Raw genomic sequence first — 15,408 nt, 5'->3', positions numbered from 1 at the left:
ATCTGGCTGACAGAGTCTATGGCCTTGGGACCCAGCAAGGGAGCTAGACACCGGGGCTTTTCCGCAGAGTCCCCCTGGTTCAAATCGCCAGCCTCCTCAAAGGCAGTGAGGTGGGCATCCACACCCCCCCTCTCCTTAACCAGGGCAGCAATTTAGTCTCAAGGTTCCCTGCGGACCTGGCCCCCGGGGTCTATCCCCACTCACCCCTGGGAGGTCCCCTAGGCCTCTCGGCTCCCCCATCGCCAGTTCATGCTGCTGCTGTTTCTGCAGCTCTTTCTCGGGCTCTCGCTGTCTCCCACAGTCCTCTGGCTCTCTCAGACTCAGCTCCAATCCCGTCCATCTCCGAGATGGTGAAGACCCCCATCTGGTCGGGGAGAGGAGTCTTGGGGATGCCTTGCTACCACTCCAGCTTGTCACGGAGTGTGGGGGAGTCCAGGCCCTGCACCCCTCTTCCTGGGATTCACTGAGACTCTCAGCCAGCCAGTAAAACGGAAGGTTTATTGGACAATAGGAACACAGCCCACAACAGAGCTTGTGGGTGCACCCAGGACCCCTCAGTCAAGTCCTTCTGGGGGGCAGGGAGCTTAGACCCCAGCCCTGGGGTTCCCTGCGTTCCTCCACCCAGCCCCAAACTGAAAACTAAACCTCCGCAGCAGGCTCCCTGCTGCAGCCTCCGTCCACATTCCCTGGTAGAGGTGTCACCTCCCCCTCCCCCTCCTGGCTCAGGTGACAGGCTCTCAGGTCTCCCATCCCCAGGGCACATTCCCAGGTCAACACTCCCCGTCCATGTCCATGTCTCTTGACTTTAGCAAAGCTTTTGACACGGTCTCCCATAGTATTCTTGTCAGCAAGTTAAGGAAGTATGGGCTGGATGAATGCACTATAAGGTGGGTAGAAAGCTGGCTAAATTGTCGGGCTCAACGGGTAGTGATCAATGGCTCCATGTCTAGTTGGCAGCCGGTATCAAGTGGAGTGCCCCAGGGGTCGGTCCTGGGGCCGGTTTTATTCAATATCTTCATAAATGATCTGGAGGATGGTGTGGATTGCACTCTCAGCAAATTTGCGGATGATACTAAACTGGGAGGAGTGGTAGATACGCTGGAGGGGAGGGATAGGATACAGAAGGACCTAGACAAATTGGAGGATTGGGCCAAAAGGAATCTGATGAGGTTCAATAAGGATAAGTGCAGGGTCCTGCACTTAGGACGGAAGAACCCAATGCACAGCTACAGACTAGGGACCGAATGGCTAGGCAGCAGTTCTGCAGAAAAGGACCTAGGGGTGACAGTGGACGAGAAGCTGGATATGAGTCAGCAGTGTGCCCTTGTTGCCAAGAAGGCCAATGGCATTTTGGGATGTATAAGTAGGGGCATAGCGAGCAGATCGAGGGACGTGATCGTTCCCCTCTATTCGACATTGGTGAGGCCTCATCTGGAGTACTGTGTCCAGTTTTGGGCCCCACACTTCAAGAAGGATGTGGATAAATTGGAGAGAGTCCAGCGAAGGGCAACAAAAATGATTAGGGGACTGGAACACATGAGTTATGAGGAGAGGCTGAGGGAGCTGGGATTGTTTAGCCTGCAGAAGAGAAGAATGAGGGGGGATTTGATAGCTGCTTTCAACTACCTGAAAGGGGGTTCCAAAGAGGATGGCTCTAGACTGTTCTCAATGGTAGCAGATGACAGAACGAGGAGTAATGGTCTCAAGTTGCAGTGGGGGAGGTTTAGATTGGATATTAGGAAAAACTTTTTCACTAGGAGGGTGGTGAAACACTGGAATGCGTTACCTAGGGAGGTGGTAGAATCTCCTTCCTTAGAGGTTTTTAAGGTCAGGCTTGACAAAGCCCTGGCTGGGATGATTTAACTGGGAATTGGTCCTGCTTTGAGCAGGGGGTTGGACTAGATGACCTTCTGGGGTCCCTTCCAACCCTGATATTCTATGATTCTATGATTCTATGTCGTAATCCTGCAGGAGCAGGCTCCATCTCAGGAGCTTGACCTTGGCTCCTTTCATCTGGTGCAGCCAGGTCAGGGGAGAGTGGTCGGTGTAGACGGTGAAGTGTCGCCCGAAGAGATAGGGCTCTAGTTTCTTGAGGGCCCACACCATGGCCAGGCACTCCTTCTCGATGGCCGCGTAGTGTTGCTCCCGGGGTAGCAACTTCTTGCTCAGGTACACGATGGGGTGTCTCTCCCCCTTTTCATCCTCCTGCATTAACACCGCCCCCAGTCCCGTGTCGGAGGCGTCGGTGAACACCACAAAGGGCTTGTCAAAGTCTGGGTTTGCCAGAACTGGGCCACTGACCAGAGCCTCCTTCAGCACCCAGAAAGCCTCCTGGCACTGCTCGGTCCAGACCATCTTGTCTGGCTTCCCCTTCTTGCATAGCTGAGTGATGGGGGTGGCTATGGCGCTAAAGTGGGGCACAAATCTTTGGTAGTATCCTACCATCCCAATACAGGCTTGGACCTGCTTTTTGATGTGGGGAGCGGGCCAGTCTCTGATCACCTCCACCTTGGCTGGTTCCAGCTTTAGGCGGCCACTCCCCACCTGATGGCCCAGGTAAGATACTTCAGCCATCCCCACCTTGCACTTCTCTGCTTTTACAGTCAGCCCAGCACTTGTCTAACCTGGGACACGTGGTCCTCCCAGGTCTGGCTAAAGACACAGATGTCATCAATATACACCACGGCAAAACTCTCCATTCCCCACAGTAGCTGATCCACCAGGCGCTGGAAGGTGGCCAGCGCTCCCTTGAGGCCGAAAGGCAGGGTCAGGAACTCATAGAGTCCCAGAGGGGTGATAAAGGCCGATTTCAGCCGGGCATCTGCATCCAGCGGCACTTGCCAGTAGCCCTTTGTAAGGTCCATGGTGGTAAGGTACCGAGCTCCTCCCAGCTTGTCTAGGAGCTCGTCTGGTCTGGGCATGGGGTAGGCATCAGATACAGTGATGGCATTGAGCTTCCGATAGTCCACACAGAACCGGACCGACCCATCCTTTTTGGGGACCAACACCACCGGCGAGGCCCAAGGCCTGGCAGATAGCTGGATCACCCCCAAAGCCAGCATGTCCCGGACCTCTCTTTCCAGGTCCTGAGCAGTTTTCCCTGTGACTCAGAAGGGGGAGCATCTTATCGGTGGGTGCAACCCGGTCTGCACCCAGTGGACAGTCAGATTAGTGCGTCCAGGCTGGTTGGAAAACAGCTGTCGGTACGGATGCAGCACCCCCCTGATCTTAGCTTGCTGGGCAGGGGTTAGCTGATCCGAGAAGGGAATTGTTTCCAGGGAAAAGATCTACTATCTGTTTCCAGCTCTGGTCCCAGGGAATAGATCTACTAAAGGGTCATCTCCCTGCTCCTCCAAATGTCCACACACGGCCAACACCACATTCCCCCTGGCATAATATGGCTTCATCATATTCACATGGTACACCCGGCGGTGGTGCGCCCGGTTAAACAGCTCTACCACGTAGTTTACCTCCTTGAGCTGCTTGACAACCTTGAAAGGGCCCTCCCAGGCGGCCTGTAGTTTGTTCTTTCTCACGGGTATGAGAACTATCACCGGATCCCCGGTGGCGTAGGCCCAGGCCCGCACCGTGTGGTCATACCAGACCTTCTGATTCTTCTGGGCTCTGGCCAGATTCTCCCTGGCCAGGCCCATGAGTTCAGCTAGTCTTTCTCGGAAGATCAGGACATACTCCACCACTGACTCTCCATCGGGAGTGGCCTTCCCCTCCCACTCGTCTCTCATCAGGTCCAGGGGGCCCCTTACCCTCCTTCCATATAACAGCTCAAAAGGCGAAAATCCGGTAGACTCCTGGGGTACCTCCCTGTATGCGAACAGCAGGTGAGGTAAGTACTTGTCCCAATCCTGCGGGTGCTGGTCCATAAAGGTTTTCAGCATCATCTTTAGCGTCCCGTTAAACCTCTCCACCAGCCCATTGGACTGGGGGTGATAAGCTGAGGCCCAGTTGTGCCGGACCCCACATTTCTCGCACAAGCACCAGAGCAGGGCCAACATGAAGTTGGAGCCTTGGTCTGTCAAGACTTCCTTGGGGAACCCCACTCGGCTGAAAATGGTCAGGAGCGCATCTGCCACGGTGTCTGCTTCAACGGAAGCTAAGGGCACTGCCTCGAGATAGCGGGTGGCAAAATCTACCACCACCAGAATGTATTTCTTCCCCGACCGGGTCGTCTTAGAATCATAGAATATCAAGGTTGGAAGGGACCCCAGGAGGTCATCTCTTCCAACCACCTGATAAAAGCAGGACCAATCCCCAACTAAATCATCCCAGCCAGGGCTTTGTCAAGCCTGACCTTAAAAACGTCTAAGGAAGGAGATTCCACCACCTCCCTAGGTAACGCATTCCAGTGTTTCACCACCCTCCTAGTGAAAAAGTTTTTCCAATATCCAACCTAAACCTCCCCCACTGCAACTTGAGACCATTACTCCTTGTCCTGTCCTCTTCCACCACTGAGAATAGTCTAGAACCATCCTCTCTGGAACCACCTCTCAGGTAGTTGAAAGCAGCTATCAAATCCCCCCTCATTCTTCTCTTCTGCATACTAAACAATCCCAGTTCCCTCAGCCTCTCCTCATAAGTCATGTGTTCCAGACCCCTAATCATTTTTGTTGCCCTTCGCTGGACTCTCTCCAATTTATCCACATCCTTCTTGTAGTGTGGGGCCCAAAACTGGACACAGTACTCCAGATGAGGCCTCAACAATGTCAAATAGAGGGGGACGATCACGTCCCTCGATCTGCTCGCTATGCCCCTACTTATACATCCCAAAATGCCATTGGCCTTCTTGGCAACAAGGGCACACTGCTGACTCATATCCAGCTTCTCGTCCACTGTCACCCCTAGGTCCTTTTCCGCAGAACTGCTGCCTAGCCATTCGGTCCCTAGTCTGTAGCGGTGCATTGGGTTCTTCCGTCCTAAGTGCAGGACCCTGCACTTATCCTTATTGAACCTCATCAGATTTCTTTTGGCCCAATCCCCCAATTTGTCTAGGTCCCTCTGTATCCTATCCCTGCCCTCCAGCGTATCTACCACTCCTCCCAGTTTAGTATCATCCTCAAATTTGCTGAGAGTGCAATCCACACCATCCTCCAGATCATTTATGAAGATATTGAACAAAACTGGCCCCAGGACCGACCCCTGGGGTACTCCACTTGACACCGGCTGCCAACTAGACATGGAGCCATTGATCACTACCCGTTGAGCCCGACAATCTAGCCAACTTTCTACCCACCTTATAGTGCATTCATCCAGCCCATACTTCTTTAACTTGCTGACAAGAATACTTGTGGGAGACCTTGTCAAAAGCTTTGCTAAAGTCAAGAAACAATACATCCACTGCTTTCCCATCATCCACAGAACCAGTAATCTCATCATAGAAGGCGATTAGATTAGTCAGGCATGACCTTCCCTTGGTGAATCCATGCTGACTGTTCCTGATCACTTTCCTCTCATGTAAGTGCTTCAGGATTGATTCTTTGAGGACCTGCTCCATGATTTTTCCAGGGACTGAAGTGAGGCTGACTGGCCTGTAGTTCCCAGGATCCTCCTTCTTCCCTTTTTTAAGGATTGGCACTACATTAGCCTTTTTCCAGGCATCCGGGACTTCCCCCGTTCGCCACGAGTTTTCAAAGATAATGGCCAATGGCTCTGCAATCACAGCCGCCAATTCCTTTAGCACTCTCGGATGCAACTCGTCCGGCCCCATGGACTTGTGCACGTCCAGCTTTTCTAAATAGTGCCTAACCACCTCTTTCTCTACAGAGGGCTGGCCATCTATTCCCCATGTTGTGATGCCCAGAGCAGCAGTCTGGGAGCTGACCTTGTTTGTGAAGACAGAGGCAAAAAAAGCATCGAGTATATTAGCTTTTTCCACATCCTCTGTCACTAGGTTGCCTCCCTCATTCATTAAGGGGCCCACACTTTCCTTGACTTTCTTCTTGTTGCCAACATACCTGAAGAAACCCTTCTTGTTCCTCTTGACATCTCTCGCTAGCTGCAGCTCCAGGTGCAATTTGGCCCTCCTGATTTCATTCCTACATGCCTGAGCAATATTTTTATACTCTTCCCTGGTCATATGTCCAACCTTCCACTTCTTGTAAGCTTCTTTTTTATGTTTAAGATCCACTAGGATTTCACCGTTAAGCCAAGCTGGTCGCCTGCCATATTTACTATTCTTTCGACACATCGGGATGGTTTGTCCCTGTAACCTCAACAGGGATTCCTTGAAATACAGCCAGCTCTCCTGGACTCCTTTCCCCTTCATAGAATCATAGAATCATAGAATATCAGGGTTGGAAGGGACCCCAGAAGGTCATCTAGTCCAACCCCCTGCTCAAAGCAGGACCAATTCCCAGTTAAATCATCCCAGCCAGGGCTTTGTCAAGCCTGACCTTAAAAACCTCTAAGGAAGGAGATTCTACCACCTCCCTAGGTAACGCATTCCTGTGTTTCACCACCCTCTTAGTGAAAAAGTTTTTCCTAATATCCAATCTAAACCTCCCCCACTGCAACTTGAGACCATTACTCCTCGTTCTGTCATCTGCTACCATTGAGAACAGTCTAGAGCCTTCATGTTAGTCCCCCAGGGGATTCTACCCATCCGTTCCCTGAGGGAGTCGAAGTCTGCTTTCCTGAAGTCCAGGGTCCGTATCCTGCTGCTCTCCTTTCTTCCCTGTGTCAGGATCCTGAACTCAACCAACTCATGGTCACTGCCTCCCAGATTCCCATCCACTTTTGTTTCCCCTACTAATTATTCCTGGTTTGTGAGCAGCAGGTCAAGAAAAGCTCTCCCCCTAGTTGGCTCCCCTAGCACTTGCACCAGGAAATTGTCCCCTACGCTTTCCAAAAACTTCCTGGATTGTGTATGCACCGCTGTATTGCTCTCCCAGCAGATATCAGGAAAATTGAAGTCACCCATGAGAACCAGGGTGTGTGATCTAGTAGCTTCTGTGAGTTGCCAGAAGAAAGCCTCATCCACCTCATCCCCCTGGTCCGGTGGTCTATAGCAGACTCCCACCACTACATCACTCTTGCTGCACACACTTCTAAACTTAATCTAGAGACACTCAGGTTTTTCTGCAGTTTCGTACCGGAGCTCTGAGCAGTCATACTGCTCCCTTACATACAGTGCTACTCCCCCACCTTTTCTGCCCTGCCTGTCCTTCCTGAACAGTTTATATCCATCCATGACAGTACTCTAGTCATGGGAGTTATCCCACCAAGTCTCTGTTATTCCAATCACGTCATAATTCCTTGACATCACCAGGACCTCCAGTTCTCCTTGCTTGTTTCCAAGGCTTTGTGCATTCGTATATAAGCACTTGAGATAACCTGCTGATCACCCCTCATTCTCAGTATGAGGCAGGAGGTCTTGCTGAGAGGTCCCACTATGTCAATGGCCACCTTCTGGAAAGGTTCCTCTATGATGGGCAAAGGTCTCAAAGCCGTTTTCCCCTTGTCCCGGGCCTTCCCCACCCTCTGACAGGGGTCACAGGATCGGCAATACTGCCGGACCGTGGTAAAGACCCCGGGCCAGTAAAAGTTCTGTAGCAACCTCTGCCGGGTGCGCCGGATTCCCTGGTGCCCTGCGAGGGGGATGTCATGGGCCAGGTACAGTAGCTTGCGGCGATACTTCTGGGGGACCACCAGCTGCCTCCTGATCCCACAGGACTCTACTTCCCTTGTGGGAGCCCATTCTCGGTACAGGAACCCCTTCTCCCACAGGAACCTCTCCTGGCAGCCTCTCCTCATGGTCCGTCCCACCCTGAGGTCGGCCAGGTCCCTGAGCTTCCGCAAGGAGGGATCTTTCCTCAACTCGGCCTGGAATTCAGCGGCTGGGGAAGGGATGGGGCCCGGTTCCCCGTCAGTGGCCAGGTCTGAGGCGACAGCCTCTCCGAGCCGTGCCCCTCGGCGCTCCCTCCCCACCAGGATAGGGTCCTGCGCCTCTGGTGTGGTACCCTCCCCAAGGTCAGGGCGCAGTGCCCCTCGCCGGCTCTGGCTACGGGTCACAACCAGGGCGGTCTGGGGGTTGCTTGGCCAGTCCTCTAGGTCCCCCCCCCATCAAAACCTCAGTGGGCAAATGGTGGTGTACCCCCACATCCTTGGGGCCCTCCTTGGCCCCCCATTTCAGGTGTACCCTTGCCACGGGCACCTTAAATGGGGTCCCGCCCACCCCAGTCAAGGTCAGGTAGGTGTTGGGCACCACCCGATCTGGGGCCACCACCTCGGGCCGGGCCAGTGTCACCTCCGCGCCCATATCCCAGTATCCATTGACCTTCCTCCCATCCACCTCCAGGGGAACAAGGCACTCTCTCCGGAGGGACAGCCCTGCGCCCACCCTGTAAACTGAGCTCCCTGAGCCCAAAGCCTCCAGCCCTCTGGCGGGGCTGGCCGGGGGTACTCTTCCCTCCTGAGCAGGTGGTAAACTGGCAGCCCCCCTTGCCTGGGTCGTCTGCCCCTCGTCCACCTGGGTCCCTACCCAGTTAACCCTGGGTAGGTTGGGTCTGCTCAGTCTGTCCCTGAGCCCGTGGCACTGTGTCCGTACGTGGCCTCTCTGGCCACAATGATAGCAGCTCAGGTCACGTTGGTCCCCTCGAGCGGGTCGGAGGGGCCCGACGCCAGGCGTTCCCCTTTGGAGGGGGTTCTCCCTATTTCCCCGCTGGGAGGCCCCCTGGTGACTCTCTCTCTGCATCAGGGGGCGGGGGGGGGGCTGTTCTTTTGGGACTCCTCCCGGCTACCCCTGGACCGACTGTTCACAAACTCGTCGGCCAGCTGCCCTGCGTGCTGGGGGTTCTCGAGCTTTTTGTCCACCAGCCACAGCCTCAGGTCGGACGGGCACTGTTCATACAGTTGCTCCAGTACGATTAGGTCAAGCAGGTCCTCTTTGGCTCGGGCCCCAGCTGTCCACTTGCGGGCATACCCCTGCATCCGGTTGACCAGTTGTAGGTAGGTGACCTCAGGCGTTTTACGCTGACTCCGGAACCTTCTCCGGTACATCTCGGGGATCAGCCCAAACTCACGGAGCAGGGCCTGCTTGAACAGTTCATAGTCCCCTGCCTCCGCCCCGTCATTCGGCTGTACACCTCCACGGCTTTGGGGTCCAGTAAGGGGGTGAGGAACTGGAGCCTGTCTGCAGGGTCAACCCTGTGCAGCTCGCAGGCATTCTCAAAGGCCGTCAGGAAGCTATCTATGTCCTCCCCCTCCTTCGCTGGGCCAGGAAGCACTTATCAAAGCTCCTTGCAGTCTTGGGTCGCCCTGCACTCACCACAGCCGGGGCCCCACTGCTCCTCAGCCTGGCCAGCTCCAGTTCATGCTGTCTTTGTTTCTCCTTCTCCTGACGTTCCCTCTCCTTCTCCTCCTGCTCATGCCTACATTGCCTCTCCTTCTCCTGATGTTCCCGCTCCTTCTCCTCCCGCTCATGTTGACGTTGTTTCTCCTTCTCCTCCTGCTCATGTTTACGTTGTTTTTCATGATCCTCCAGCTCCCTCATTTTCATCTCCCTCTCCCATTCCAGCCGCATCCGCTCCAGGGATGGGGAGCTCTGCCGGGAGGATCCCCTGCTGGCTGCTGGGGTCAGGATGTCCTCGGTATTCGCTGGGCTTCCCCCAATCCCTCCCCCAGGCCTAGGTAGGAAGGGTCTTGGGATATCCTCGGCAGCAGTCTGACCCCTCTCAGCCCAGTCAGGGTTGAGGGTGAGAAAACCTGGAATTGTGCTGGACATGGCCCAACTTGATGATCACTTTAGATAAGCTATTACCAGCAGGACAGTGGGGTGGGAGGAGGTATTGTTTCATGATCTCTGTGTGTATATAAAGTCTGCTGCAGTTTCCACGGTATGCATCCGATGAAGTGAGCTGTGGCTCACAAAAGCTCATGCTCAAATAAATTGGTTAGTCTCTTAGGTGCCACAAGTACTCCTTTTCTTATTCCCGGGTAGAGGTGTCACCTCCCCCTTCCCCTCCTGGCTCAGGTGACAGGCTCTCAGGTCTCCCATCCCCAGGACACATTCCCAGGTCAACACTCCCCCCTCCCTGCTGCATCACATCGTCACACAGCTGCTCCCAGATCCTGCTATAGCCCCATTTGGGTCAGGAATCTGTTCCTTAGAGCGGTCATCCTCCTTCAGCTGCACGATTAACTGTGCTTTGGTGAACTTTCCAATGCTCAACCCTTCCTTTCTGCACCGGGTTACAATGTCCTTCTTCAGAAGATGGTGACAGGCCATCACTCCACTGTTCCCAAGTTATTGTGGACTCACAGGCCTGTGTGCTCTCAGCTCCCCACGGTTTCCAGGGAGAACCCCTCATGTGCCAGCCCTTCTCAAGGTCACCCCCTCTTTGCCAGGGTCGAGCTGCAGACTCCTCCACCTCTGGGACTGCTTGCTGCAATCCCCAGGGGAACCCTGTTACTGCCAAAGTCCTTCTCTCTCCCAGGGCCAAGCCACAGACTCCTCCGCCCCTGAGACTGCTCATCGCAGTCTCCAGGGGGACCCCATTACTGCACAGTCCTTCTCGCTGGTCACACACTCCCAGGGGTTAACCGCCCCCCAAAACTGCTCCTCTCTGAGCCTTCAGCAGCTCTGGTCCTTGTCAATCCCGCTTCGTTTTACTGCTCCCCAGTCACTTACTGCAGGAAGCGCCATCCACAGGGTGCAGTAGATCCCACCACTGCCACCAGTTATCGCAGAGTCCCCGGGCGATGCTCTGGAACTGCTCCCCATGAAGGCAGTCAGGACTCTGGGGAAGTCTCTTCTCTGTGAGCAGCCTGTCTGCAGGACACACAGCTCACACAGCTTCCACCTTCCTGGGTCTGACCTCGGAGCATTCAGCCTCCTCTGTACCTCCCTGCGCTTCCCACAGCGAGTCCGCTCAGGCGGGGTCCTGGGGAAGCCAGAGGGTCCTGCCCCCCAACTCCGCAGTCAGACGTGCCTCTCAGCCAGCCAGGAAAACAGAGGTTTATTAGATGACAGGAACGTGGTCTAACACAGAGCTTGTAGGTGCAGAAGAACAGGACCCCTCAGTCGGGTCCATTTTGGGGGGCAGTGAGCCAGACAACCACGTCTGCACTTCACTTCATGTCCCCAGCCAGCCCCAAACTGAAACTCCCTCCAGCCCCCCCTCCTCTCGGCTTTGTCCCTTTCCCCGGGCCAGGAGGTCACCTGATTCCTTTGTTCTCCAACCCTTTAGCTCTCACCTTGCAGGGGGGAAGGGCCCAGGCCATCAGTTGCCAGGAAACAGGGTGTCGGCCATTCTCTGTGTCCAGACCCCTGCACACCCCTGCCCTCTAGGGCTCTGCAACAATCATACACCCCCATCCCACCCCCTAGATACTTAAGAACTGCATAGGGGAAACTGAGGCACACCAACATTATTCAGAGGAAACATTAAGAACAGTCCCACTTCGTCACACCACCTCAGGGCAGGTGCCTCTGCCCTGCTCGGTACAGAGCTCTTCCTTTCCCTCTCCCTAGGAACCGGGCCGTGTGGCTCCAGGCCTGCCTAGAGCAGTGCCCAGCTTGTGGGGAGTAGCCGTGGAACACCCTCCCTCACCTGGGCCCTGAGCCTGAGGAATCTGCCAGGGTGCTCCAAGCCCTGGGAATATGTTAGCGAGGCCCAGCCCCCGTCAGCGTTTGTGGCAGTGTGTAGGGAGCCAGCAAATGTGTGTGCACTGTGCGAGAGGACTGCAAATCTGTCAGCGTGCTGCACTCGGACTGGTAGCTCTTCGGCACCCCAGGATCCCGGGGCAAACGGAGGAGGCCATGAGTGACCTGGAGCTTGGCACTGTCTCTCCCAGCCCTATGGGAGTTTGTCTGCCAAGCCCAGCTCCCAGTCTGGGGCAGCTCAGCGTGCACGGCTTGCCTTTCTCAAGAGACGCCCCAGGCTGCAGTGATGTCGCTCAGGCCTAGGGAGTAGCAGCAAAGCCGGGTTAGGCCAGGGCTGGACTATAGGGATACTCTGTGTGGCTTGAGGTGAATCAGCAGAGCTGGATGGGGATCACTGGACTGGAATGACAGGGTGGGCTGCCAGACTAGGCTGAGGGGCAGCGTCAGAGCTGTGTTCGGGGACACCAGGGCTGGAATTTCAGGGGGGCTGTAGCCTTGCATTCATGACCAGTGAAAATCCACTAACTACACCTTTACCAAAAGGCAGAGTCGTCCCCCGTCCCCCCCAAAGATGTATATGTGCCTCGCCCCTCATGGTAACTCACACTCAGCCCCCCCTTGTGTTTGGCCTCATAACACAGTCGCTTTGAATGTGTCAAGGGTTTGCAGCCCCAGAAACGGTTGGTTTTATTTTTAGCTGCTTTCCTGGCAGCAGCTCTGCTCATACCTGCAAGGCAGCGAGATGTACCGATAACACAGGAAACCAGAAACCTTTGCATAGTGCTGCGAACACTTCCCTTCCCGCCCTGCCCCCTAGCCAGTGCGTGCCCATTTCCAGGGGTCACCACCAGTCTGTTGGCATCCTGAGGCCTCCAGGCGGCACTAGTCCTAGGTGCCGCGTGACATGGCCGCTGGAGTTGGAGACTATGACGTGAGAGCAGTTGTCCCCCATGAGCCCAGCCCAGGGAAGGCACGCTGGAGACCTCATTCCCTGGCGCACAGGAGGACCTGGAGGCCTTGCTCTGCTCCGGTGGGGAAGGGCGATGTCCTGGCAGAGAGACAGCCAGAATTCTCAGGCAGGCGTGGGAGGCCCAAGGCATTGGAGACAGTGGGGTAGCCGAGGGCTGGCACAGTGAACTGTGACTCCAGGGTAGACGCTCCCAGAGGCAGAGGGTTCCAGGAGGCCAGTGCAGTGGTATTGCCCAGCTGGCTTTTCTGCTCTGAACTGGCCTGTGTCCCTTGGGATCTGGCTCAGCTCCTTGTGTGCTGACCTGCGCTCTCTGTGTTCTGTACAGGCAAAGAAGAGAAGGAAGAAGCTAACTACGACTCGCTGAAAATGGAGGCAAGTATGTGCCACGGTCGCTGCCCTGGGGACTCCACTGCCTTGCCAGCTGTTGGTGATGCGTTAGTCCCTGGAACCCAGCTAAACCGCAGAGCTAAGTGCAGGCTGGGAGCCTTGACTCCTGCCCTCTCGAAGCCAGAGCACAGGCAGAATCAAGTGGCCACTGGGCCACATGGCTGAGTTCCTGTCAGGCTGTAGCCTGGCGTCTGGGGCGGGCATGTCCAACCCCCTGGGCAATCGGAGAGGGGTTCAAGGAGCTGCTGCACTGAGCGTGAGAGGCTGGCTAGGTACAATGCAGCAGATGGACGGTCTCACCAGGGCCTGGTTCAGCACATGGGGACCTGGGCTAAGTTGTAGCCTGGACACTAGAGCCCTTTATCTACACAGAAGCCACCAGGCACTAGAGCACGCTAGAGACCCCGGGGTCTCGTTCCAGAGCCCATCAGCTCCAGAGTGAGACCCCGATCCCAGAGCCTCTGCTGCATATCGGGACACGATTGCGGGAGCTGTCCCAGGCCCGTACTGCAGATGTGTGTGCACAGATCAGACACACACAGTGGTGTCTGTGGTGGGATCTGGCTAACGTAGGGTTAGCTCTGGCTCTGGGTGTCCAGTAGGTCTCACTGCTAACCATCTCTGTCTCCGTAATGCACTCCTGTAGGAGTCTGGCAGAGAAATTCTGATTGAACAGGCCTGACTGCCATTTCTGCTCTGGGCTCTGGGGTGAGCGCTGCAGTCCAACGTCGGTGGCTGGTGCTTCCCAGGTTAATTCCTGCAGCTCGGCCCTGCTCGGCCTCCCAGGCACTGCGTTGCTAGAACCCATCCTGGGAGAGGCCAACACTCTAGGCTAATTTTTCTCTGGAGGGAAAAGTGGGAGCTGCAGAAACCTCCCCCATCCCAGTGGGGGGACTGAGGGGATGCAGGGGTCCTGGCACCCTGCTTTGACCCCAGAGCTAGCATGCCTTTGACATGGTGTAGCCACAGGTAAAACCTGGCCTGGATTTGTGAGCCTCACGCTCTGGCAGTGACATGGCCCTGCCCTGAGCAGTGGCACTGGGAGTCAGGAGCCAGGGATCTGTTCCCTGCTCTGCTGCTGACATGGCCTGCGGTGGGTGAGTCCCTTCCCTGCTGTGTCCCTTGGTCGTCCACCCCCTGGTCCATGGGTCTCTCTCCGCCCTCACTGCCTTGTTTCCCCAGCGAGCCCCAGGCCCCCTGTGTTCAGAACTGTGAGCTGAGAAGCCAGCCCCTTTCAGCCTGTCTCTCTCCTCTCTCACTGCCTGCGAGCAGGGATCCCGAGGCCGCCTGCGTGGTGGGCTGGGCTGGGAGTCAAGCCTGCGTCAGAGGCCCATGCAGCGGCTCACCTTCCAGGCCGGGGACCCGTATTACATCAGCAAGAGGAAGCGAGATGAGTGGCTGGCCAGATGGAAAAGGGAGGTAAGGACACAGATTCTGCCTTGCCTGGACGCAGGCCGGTTCACCCTGCGAGGGGTACGTTCTGCCAGCCGTAGATAGCTGACACAGTACGCTTCGTCTCCGTGGGGATTCAGCCCAGCCTCAGATTTCTCCCCCCACTCACCTGCCCCCACGCTGTTTGATCCCCCACTCTTACGGCGGCTTTCTCATGTTGGTGGCAACTCTGCTGAAGCTGACACCTCTCCCCTCCCCTTGGCTCCCCATCACAGACGCAGGTTTCAGAGGAGCATGCGGCCCTCCAGAGCAGGGAGAGCCTTCCAGTCGAGCTGTGCTGCTGGCCTGTTCGACGGGGTAGGCGAGGAAATGGTTGGATGAGGCCTTTGTGTTTGAACCAGTCTCTTTAGATGGAGGGGCAACAAATGGTTCTAGTAACAAATCGGTGACCATCCGTTGATCACTGTACCTCCTGGGGACAGCAGAACGCAGACTCTGTGCTTCAAAAGCACAGGGCCCTCCCGCTTGAACCAAAGGAGACTCTGTTAGCGGCGAGCAGTGCAGGGCCTTTAGCACACAGTTGGGCTGTTTGTAGCCAGGCTAGCCCGCTCCTGACAGCATCGTTAATTGTGAACACGCACGTGCTTTGCAGCCCTATCTGGGGGAGTCTGTAGCTGAGAGCAGAGCCCGCGTGACCAGTGGGGAGCTCAGGGAGGTGTGGTGAGCACTCAGGAGGTCAGGCCAGGATGTGGGTTACAGCAGGAAGGATCTGCCTCCTTTCTAGTCTCATTCTCTCTCTCTCCAAAGCCCCCCACCCCCTCTCTCGCCTCACCATTGTGACCAGCAGGGGCTTCTGGGAACTCTGGGGGGTAGCAGAGCCGAACACCCGGCAGCATTCTTTGAAATGGTCCCCGTTCTGGGAACCGTATCTCCATGGAAATGTTTCTGTTAGGCCTTCAAGTAAGTCTGCCCGGGGCAAGGGTAGGAGCAAAGGTAGAGAACATGGCTGGGTTCTCCAGGGTGAGCCAGCATGGGCAGTCGT

General features: G+C 55.8%; 1 protein-coding gene across 5 annotated transcripts in view; it reads left to right on the top strand.

The window, feature by feature from the left end:
- DNMT3A (DNA methyltransferase 3 alpha) overlaps positions 1 to 15,408 on the top strand; it is a 253,453-nt gene that overhangs the window by 128,206 nt on the left and 109,839 nt on the right. For all 5 annotated transcript variants that reach the window (XM_084624716.1, XM_084624715.1, XM_084624718.1 and 2 more), the window contains exons 5-6: positions 12,913 to 12,959; positions 14,247 to 14,393. In XM_084624716.1, coding sequence (XP_084480842.1) covers positions 12,913 to 12,959; positions 14,247 to 14,393 — 194 coding nt within the window. The remainder of the gene's footprint in view (positions 1 to 12,912; positions 12,960 to 14,246; positions 14,394 to 15,408) is intronic.

This window comes from Lepidochelys olivacea (genome assembly GCF_965140295.1).
Source record: "Lepidochelys olivacea isolate rLepOli2 genome assembly, chromosome: 3".
Classification (NCBI taxonomy): Eukaryota; Metazoa; Chordata; order Testudines; family Cheloniidae; genus Lepidochelys; species Lepidochelys olivacea.
The sequence above is the reverse complement of the archived record's forward strand: the minus strand, read 5'-3'. Positions and strand labels throughout refer to the sequence as shown.